This window comes from Phaethon lepturus, unplaced genomic scaffold (genome assembly GCF_000687285.1).
Source record: "Phaethon lepturus isolate BGI_N335 unplaced genomic scaffold, ASM68728v1 scaffold47864, whole genome shotgun sequence".
Lineage (NCBI taxonomy): Eukaryota > Metazoa > Chordata > Aves > Phaethontiformes > Phaethontidae > Phaethon > Phaethon lepturus.
The window spans coordinates 3,119-12,383 of NW_010536443.1; the positions used below are offsets into that span (position 1 = coordinate 3,119).

At 45.4% G+C, this 9,265-nt stretch overlaps 1 protein-coding gene across 1 annotated transcript; it reads right to left on the reverse strand.

Moving 5' to 3' along the window:
- Positions 1–3,098: 3,098 nt before the first annotated feature.
- STPG1 (sperm-tail PG-rich repeat containing 1) lies at positions 3,099–8,976 on the reverse strand (the record flags this gene model as incomplete). The annotated part of the gene is given in 4 exon segments (XM_010286158.1): positions 3,099–3,289; positions 4,733–4,898; positions 8,279–8,306; positions 8,803–8,976. Coding segments are annotated over 4 exon segments (559 nt in total), but the record flags the coding sequence as incomplete, so codon positions are not given.
- Between the last annotated feature and the right edge of the window lie 289 nt (positions 8,977–9,265).

Below are 9,265 nucleotides of genomic sequence, written 5' to 3' on the forward strand. Positions count from 1 at the left end.
AAGGGAAGGCTTTTTTGCAATTCCCATTAATTGTAGTAATTATTCAACATCTACAAAACTGGAAGTTTTCAAGCAACTTTAGTAACGATCACCTTCCAATATACAGTACCAAGTACCACTAATGAGCTGCTGAATGATCAGCCAGCCGCGTCCAGCCGAGGACAGGGCTGCTTACGGAGAGTTAGCGTGTGCTCTGCGGAGTTTGAAGGAAGTCCTGTTTGAGGAACCCTGCTCTGGTGTCCGGGATCTGCTGCTTGGCAGCGCTGGGAGCCACTTCCTACTATAGCTGTAGATGAAGGAACATTTCCCGAGTGCTCTGGGTGAAGAAGCACCTGCAATGACAGCGATGCGTAAAAAAGAGAAACCTAGCAGCGTGTGAGCTGAGTTGTGCAAGAGCTCTGGTATCCCCAGTGCTGGGTGGAGGGCTCTGCTCTTCACTTCTACGAATAACACCCAGTTTCTATGTCTTTATTCATGCTTATTCATTCCTTGCATCATCAACCAAGCAGCTGAGGATCTCAGCATGTGGTGTGGTTCTTCATCGCTATAAAGGGAAAAACAGCACCCTGTTTTGTTAGGACACCCACACATTGTGTTTGGAGATGCCCTGGTGCTGTGTTGGCTATCGGAGGGGATCAAAGACAGCAGAGAATTAAACTCTGCCTGCACCTGTTTTGCAGTGTGGAAAGTGTTAATGAAGTTGGTGAGGGTCCCCTCTGCTCTGCTTTCTCACCTATTTCCTCAGGTAGTTCCTTGGATTTGTGTAACTACATTTCTGATTGATGAGGCCGGTACTAAAACCCTAGTCAGCCAGTGTGAATATCCTGGTATCTTCAGCTGGAAAGTGCCCTTGGCCATAGAATTAGAGTCTAGTGCTAATGACTGGTGTGCACAGACTTTGGGCTAGCTCTAGTATGTCGAAGGTTGTCTTGATCGTACATTTGACTGTGATTCCTGTGCAAGGGATTACCCAGAGTCCCTGGAAACACCGAGGTGCTGGCTCCAAGCAGCCCAGGCATCAACAACTGCTGAGTAACCAGCCTTTAATAAAGCTGCTGCTTTGTATCAGCCACTGACTGATTTAATTGTGAAGTATTTCCTCCCCTGTAGTTCTGCTCATTGTGGTATAGCACAGAATAGTTCTGTACGTGTTGCGCGTTCTTGTGGGCAAAGGGCTCAAGTCGTCTCTAATCTCATGACTCTGAGTTTTGATCCAGTGGAATTTTCTTCCCCTCTTTTCAGGCTAGAGTGGAAAGGAGATGTGGGGCTTTTTCTAGCAACAGAGTGAAGACTGTGTGGATGGCTGTCTGTGGTGATGGTGTCCCCTTGTCCTTTTCAAGCACTGACATGGTATTGGATGGGTTTCTAATCAAATTGACATAAAAGACTGCGGAAAATGAAAGATGGCATTTCTCTACCATCTGCAGAAGGTATTTCTAGCCCATTCCTTTCCTCTTTAATTAATTTTGGTAACCATCCTTAACAATTGTGGGCCAGATCTTCAGCATGAATAAACTGGCCCAGCTCCGTTCCTTTAACTAAACCAGACTGATTTACGTTGGCTGAGGATCTTGTCCTAGCTTAGTCAGCAGAACAGCTCTCGGGGAGTTGGCATGTTGGCGCAGTAGGCTGCAAGCCTGGGATATGAGCTGGACGTGGCTCCAGAAAAGCCCATGAGCCCATTTGTGCTGCCGCAAGGAGCGGCAAGAGACCAGTGGCACCAGCGTGTTCTCTTGCTGTCTGTGGCTGGTACAAAGTCTGCGGCTGGGTAAGTTCAAATGCTAGAAATAATAGCAAAATTGTTATTGTCTGCTTTTCGAGCCCTTCAGTAACATCCCAGAAGGACTTAAGAATCTTAGAAGAAATAAACAGGGCAAGAAATATGAGTCTGACTAAGCACAAAAATAATGTTACTTGCGCTTGGCAACAATTAGCCAACGGGCACCGAGGGACACGATCCGCCCAGGCTGAGCCCAGCTCTACCTCCACCCCGCGACAAGCTCTGCATCCACACAGGAAAGAACTGCTCAACACAAGGAGACTGCAGCAGGATTTGTCCCTGCATCTGCCTCTCTCTTACCAATGCCAATGTCAGAGGGTCAAAATTCATCACAGTTCCTTGCGTGAGCTGTCCCTTGGCTGTTGAGGAACAGCTCCAGCTGTGACCACTGGTCCTGGCTGGAGGGACGGGTGGCAGGTCGGTCAGTCAGCGAGGTGTTTAACCCATTCCTCACTGAGGGTGGGTCCCTCCTCCCACTTTACTAGGCATTTCCTGATTACAAACTGCAGGATGTGTTTCTTCTCCCATTTTACTCAGCTTTACATCAGGAAAGCTCTGGTGAAGCCTATGGAGGACAGGACAGTAGAGGGGTATAAAACCAGGAAGGTTCTGCTGAGGTGCTCTGTAATGCTCCTGTCCAGCTGGGGCACAGAGGCTCTCTCTACTCTAAGAAGGTGTGCTTTTTTTTCCCCACCTCTCTCCCTGCAAGTGCTCCTCTCCCCCAGTCAAATAGAAAAATATTTCAGGTGGCATCTCTTGTACCAACAGACAAAATTATGTGATAGTTTTACACACGCACCAGAACTCACAGAACCTGTTTGTCAAACGCACTGACAGTCAGTAATACCTTAATGGCCTTTACATTGCAAACATGCTTTTATCAATCTTGCCTTTAAAAATAATATTGTAAAATATGGATGAACAAGTTGGATAAAGAGCTGGTGGTCAGGACTCTAGTGCTGCTTCTGACACGTTGCTGCTGTGTGGCCCTTTGGAGACCATTCAGCCCAGATTTGCAATGATATTAGACCATCTGAAGGTCTCGGGAGACGCTATACTCTGATCATATAAGAATTTAGACACTTGGTGCTCATCATAAACCTACTGTCCCCTGTTCACAAAAGGTCCTACATGCCATGTGCTACTGACTTAAGTGTCTTTTAGAAATGATGTGTGTCTTCAGGTGTCCACATGCCTTTGCAGGTGAGCTCTCCTAATTTCTGTGCTTAATTTTTTTTCCTGTTGAGTGGGCAATAGTGCCGTTGTGTTTTGCTATCTCTAGCAGTGAGAAGTACTTCAGAACAATTCTTATTTTTACCTGGCCCAGGGAACCCTTCGTGTGATCCGCTCCCTGTCCATTGCCCTGTGTTTGAGACAAACACAGCACTTGAGCAGTCCTGCTTCGGAGAGCCTTTGTAATCCACAAGGTTGTGCTGCCCAGGCCCAGGCAAAGGAGAACCTTTACAAGGTGGGATGGCTGGAGCAGGGAGATTCAAGCAGAATTTTTGCCTGTCAGGAGAAAAAGAGATTTGAGGAACTTGTCCCACACTGATGGGGTTTTATGTCTAGAACTAAAGGCTGTGGTTTTTAAGTGCCCTGGGGAGGTGGATGCTTTATCCTCCTAAGCCAAAATCTTTTGGAAATGATCTGGGGAAAAAAGGGTCCAATTGCAATGCCATAGTAGCCTGCTTTGTTTATTGTAAAATACAAAGACTTGCTGGTGGTCCAGCCTCTGTAGAGACCTGGCTGCTCCAGAGCAAGATAGCACTGAAACCAAGACAGCAATGCCAAGTAACTCCAACTGGGAGTTCCTCCCATTCTCTCCCACTGACTGAAATGGGAGAGGGAGCAGGCTCTAGCCCCAGCATCTGGGCGTGGAGTGTTTTTGTGTTTTCTGGTAATACAGACCGGCGATCTTCTCTCCTCATATTTAATTTGCCCTTTCCTCTATCCCTCTGTCCTTATCAAATGCCACTTGGCATTGCTTCCCTCCCAGCCTGCAGCTTCCCACTCTTTTTACAAAACCCCTGTTGTAAGATACAACTGCTGAGAGATGTAGTAAAGATACACCTGTTGGGTAAGGAGAGCCATGGGTTTTCTCATGTTCTCATTCTTTTCCATGGTCAGGAATTTATTGTTGATCTTAATCTTAGGCCAGGCAACGTCACTGCATGGTGACAATAAATTTACTTGAACAGTTTGCTGATAGGCAGATTTATTTGTCTTCTCACAAGGATACCGGAGGGGAGGGCTTGGGAGAAGGGAGTTTCCTTTCACGCTTTTTAATTTCTTTGAAACAAGTGGTAGGATGGAATATGCGGGAATGGCAGTTCTGGTTTGAAGGAAGTACTTGGAAGTTTTACAAGCCTCTTTCCATCACTAAGACCCAGTCTTAGGAAGGGCTGAGGAAATGTCCACGTTTTACCCATCAGATTCCTTGAGCTGCTGTGCAGCCACGAGCATCCCTCACTGTTCCTGCCCAGTGGTTCCCAGATTTGACTCTTTACGTCCACTGTGCTCCTTTCAGGCTGAGAATTAGGCACTGGCAATACAAAAAAAACCACAGCCTAGTGCTTAAAGCTTCTGCCTGCGACGTGAAGGATCTTTTTCCAGGTCATGTGTGCTCTGGCTTCTTGCTCTGTACAGAGGGGGTAAGAAATTACCCCTACATCATAAGGGTGGTGCAGTATTTAATTATTGTTTGTAAATGTCTGTGAGATCATCTGATAAAGGAACCTCTGATACACTGCTGCAGGGTGTTATCAACACACACGCCCCTTCAAGGCAGCGCACTACTGTAACACTTCCACCTCTGAGCCAATTCCTGTAAATCTGTGACAGTAACTGGCCACGTAGGACCAGGTGGGTAGTGGGACACTGCAGGATCTCTCTGCTGTCTGACACATTTTCATATGTCCCATGAAACTGGCAGGTCTTCCAGGCTGGACTTACCTGAAAGGAGCTTTCTTTGCTTCCCTGGTAGGTTTATGTGGCTGATAGGTTGCAGGCTCTGGAGTAAATCTGTCCATCCTTGTTAGACCTCGTTAGGTCTTTAACTTGAAGCAAGATGTTATATCCTTGGGAGACACCTTGATGAGGGAATTGTTGATGTTGTGACCTACAGAGCAAACAGGAAAGGGATGTAAATACCAAACAAGGCCGCAAGAGTGGCACTGAGGAAAGAGAGTGCATCAGTCAGTGAATGTAATAGAAGGAAAAAGAACCGGTATAACAGGACTGTGGGGAAATCACTTCTGGATTTTAAAAGTGCTGTCCTGGGCAGAGCTTATTTCGAGGGACACTGATAAGGCAACACTAAACTTTGTCCTGAGCATAGGAACAAATGGAGATATTAGCAATTTAAAAGAATCCAACAAACAGGAGGAGAACTCACATGTGGTATAACTTGTAAGATAAGCTGAAAGTTACGTGCCCTTACGCTCCAGGTCTCAAACCTCAGCAGGCAACGGGCCAGGAGTAGACTTCTTTTGCAGCTAGAGTACTGTGGAGCTTGGTACATTATGCACCAGTGTGGCTTCTCCTGAAGCCTCTGGCGTTTACACTGAGTTGTGGGGTGTTCTAGTGATTCCTTACGGCTACTCAAAACTGTCAGGATGGTTTCTGGATGGTTGTCTCAGCAGAGATTCAAAGGCATCTACCCACAGTTCTTGGAAGGGAGACTCACTCATGTCCTGACACCTGCTTAAATCTAACATGCCTTAAAAGAAGCTCCAAGTGACCTGAATTTGTGTGCAATGGTGCTCTGCACCCTGGAAGATCAGAACCAAAATAACCAGCAACATCCTTCCTCCCAGCTCAAGGTTCACGTACATGGAGAAGGCCATTTTCCAAGTTTTTCCAAATTTAATCCTCTTGTGGTTTTGGACGTAAACACTGTCTGGCCAGAAATGTTGTTGCTTTGCTTGCAGAAATCCATAAAGCTCTGTTTCAGACAAAGACAAAGGGCTTGTGAATGCCTTTGAATTGACTTTACCTGTGGGTAATTACCAACAAAGGAAAACCCACATTTAAAATCCAGTTGTCTCCATTGTGAGTGATTCTAATGATACAGCTGTAGGCAGTATTGGGGCCAAAATCTGGGAGTGCTTACCAATTGTAGGTAGGTCTGTTTCTCACTGCCCAGCATGTAAAGATTGCTTTTACACACAGACTGAGGACTTGAAACTCTTGCAGAAAATGTGGCTTTGTGTATTTAACTGCTGTCTCCAGACTTCTCCAACCTCAGCTCTAAGTGTCCACTTTTGTTCAAGTCACCAACTAAGCACAGAATTTGAGGTGGTGCTGCCAAGACACCAAAGGGGCATCTGCATGGCAGCCCCCTGGAAAGCGCTACAGAGAAAAGGAGACGTCTCTGTGGCTGTCGCTGCTGGGACTGCAGGGTGGGCTGATGACTTTGAGCTACGGATGACTTGAAGAATCTGTATTTCAGTTCATTTCAGCCTGCAGTTAACTGATGGAGTGTTTATGCCCTCCTACAGCTTGCACCAAGCTCAGCATGCAGCGCTGTTGTCATGCTGCTAGCGGTCCCTGAGCTAATTAACTTGGACAGAGGTGCCAAAAGTCCCTGGGGGAGCAGGTCGTGCTGCTCTTCTGGAGCGCTCAGCTACCTGCTGCAGTCACTGCCCTGGTGCACGCTGCAGCTCTTCTACAAAATATACATAGAAACACATTTCACCCACAGCTCCTGAGAGCATCACACTCGAAAGTGAGAACTGCTCTCCTTACAGAGTCAAACCAGCTGTGGTGCCAAAGGTTCTGTGAGCTCCCCAGAATCACAAAGGGAAAGATTCTTCAGATTCCCAGGATGAAGCCTAACCTCCTGGAACATGCTCCACGATTCAAAGGTTTTTATTGCTGGCCGCTGAAATTGACTGTTTCTAACCAGGCTATAGGGCTATAGTTAGAATCAAACAGTCAAGGCTAATTCACCAATGTAAGTGGAATAGTCCAGTTCATGCACAAGAGTGAGGAGGTAGCAAGAAACCTGCATAAAAGATTTAAAAAAAAACCCCAAACCTGATGCTTTTTCCCTGTTTTTTTTCATGTTTCTTATATCAGCTAGTGAAATGCCTACAATAATCATGATGTCTAACTGGCTTTATTTTCATATAGGGTTTGATTCCAGAGCTTTGAGGACAGCTTGGGACACTATCATCTTGTTTCTCACCCATTTTTTTTCTCCCAACATTCATCAACTTTCAGCTGTCACTGCCTCAAAAGCAGATCCTCCAGTTACTAGACAAAAGTTCCTTTTTGCCGGAGTGAGAGCAGTGACCATGTAAAGACTGCAGGATCTGGCCTTCTTTTTCTTCTCAGATGTCTCTTTGTCTATAGTCATAAATTATCAGACACTGCCATCTTTTAAATAGATAGTTTCCTGTTCTGCTTCGTGTAGGTTAGATATTATCTCCTACAGTAAATCATGAGTCAGTGATTAATTCAAGAAGGCCGTTCCCAGAAGCAAATTCTTACAATGTTAAAAATAATATGATGCGAATCCATTATAGTATGATATAGAAAATAATTATGGCCTGCAAACTAGTTTAATCAACTTAGAACATGCTGGGGCAGATACTCCATCGGAGTGAGTCATTATAAGAAAGTTCACTGTCTTAGCGTATAGGTCGTGTGAGCGAATACGATTACCCCATGTCAGCTGAGTCTTGGTAACTCTGTATGTGTGCTCTTTGCACACCCAAATTGTGAGGTAAGACATGTTTGTTTAAAACACCTTTGCTGATGTTTAAACTGTATCAAATTACTTTATAAAAGCATGAATTACTTCAAGAACATGCATGCAGCCAGTTAAGATGTCTCAGCTGATGAGTGGCAACTTATTAAGCTTATTAAATCATGGTGTCTTCATTCGGTCTTAAACAGCTACGCAAAGTCATCAAATATTATAAAGAGTCAACGTGCTCTGGCTCACCGCACAGTGGATGTATGTTGCATTAAAGTGCAGTTTAAAAGGGGACAGCTCACTAGGAAATGGCTGCAATGCAGGCATGCTGAGCAGAAAAAGACAAAAACTCTCTCTAAAGAATAACAAAACAATCCAAAAGTAATCATAGCTATAGCAAGACACCATTGAAGGGACAGGAAAGTTCATTAGTAGTGCGTATATTATTACAAACTATCTGATAATTGTTAATAACACTTTGTGTTTTGTTAAGGTCTTCCGTATCTCAAAACATTCTGAATTCCTGTGGACTGAAGCTGACAACACCCCAGTGAAGGCTGGTCACCGTGGCATGGGTGGGGAGCATCAGGCACAGAACAGTTAAGTGACTTACACAAGGGTGAATCAGCAGGAGATTCAGGAATGGAACCTGAAGGCTAGGGCCTCAGCTGATACAAACTGGCGCAGCTCCACAGCAAGTGCAAGGGCAGAGTCATTTACATCAGTTGTACGTACGCAGACCTGATTCCCAGCTCTGAGGTTGAACCTCAAAACCCTGTTACAGATGTAACATTCACCTGCCTTGAGCTTCTTGGCAAAAGTTCCCTATAACCCATTAACACAGGCCAGGTTTATGGGATGAAAACTCACGGGATGCTATGGGGTCTTTCAATATCAAAGCCAGTGACGTGGCAAGGACAGGGGCTGCTGCTGTCCCACGGTCAGGGATGTGTTCTTCCTCTCTTGGTTTTGAAGAGTTACTGCCTGATGTGTGCTCAAGGTTGACAACAGCCCGGGGTACATCTGCAGCACAGTCAGAGGTGAGACAGCAGATCATGCGGAAATACCTGACCTAGCTTTGTGCTCATTCCTTTAGGTACTGGTGCCAAATTACCCACAGTGGCACAGACCTCAACATCGTCAGGCACGGGATAAATAGCTGGTGCAAAGCTCTGGGCTGTTGCTGCTACCCTGAGAGCTGTACCCAAACTAGGTAGGTTACAGATAGTTCTAGCGTTTTCTGGAACATCAAATGTCACTTCACAAACATTACAGATTAGCCGTGCCCCACCACCTTGTCCTCCCATCCAAATCTCCTTACATAGTATTGATTGGGTGCTGGAGTGGGGATTTTCTCAATCTTCCTAGCAATGGGTTGTTGAAACATGCTAGAGTTTCCCTTGCTAAAGTGTTGCTTGGACTGAAAACATGACAAGGTCTTGTAGGCATTTGCAGCTGGATAGCTGGAGATTTTCTTGCATAGAGTGCATGGAATCTGGAAAGAGAGGGAGCAAGGAAACTGTCAGTAGCTGAGTTGGAAAGCAACTGTGAAGTAACTGTGGCCTGGAATTTACCAAATGTAATTGTAAAGGACGAATCACCTTTTGAATTTTAAAAACAGTAGAAACTTGGCTATACAGAATTGACGGCTGCAAGTTCTATGAGATGAAATAGGGGCAAGAGTGACTTTTTCAGGTGCTAAGTTTCATTGATTTTTTTCTCTTTGGGGTGGAGATGCTCATCAGCTTGCAAAAGAAACCTTACAGACAACCTTTAAGTCTTGT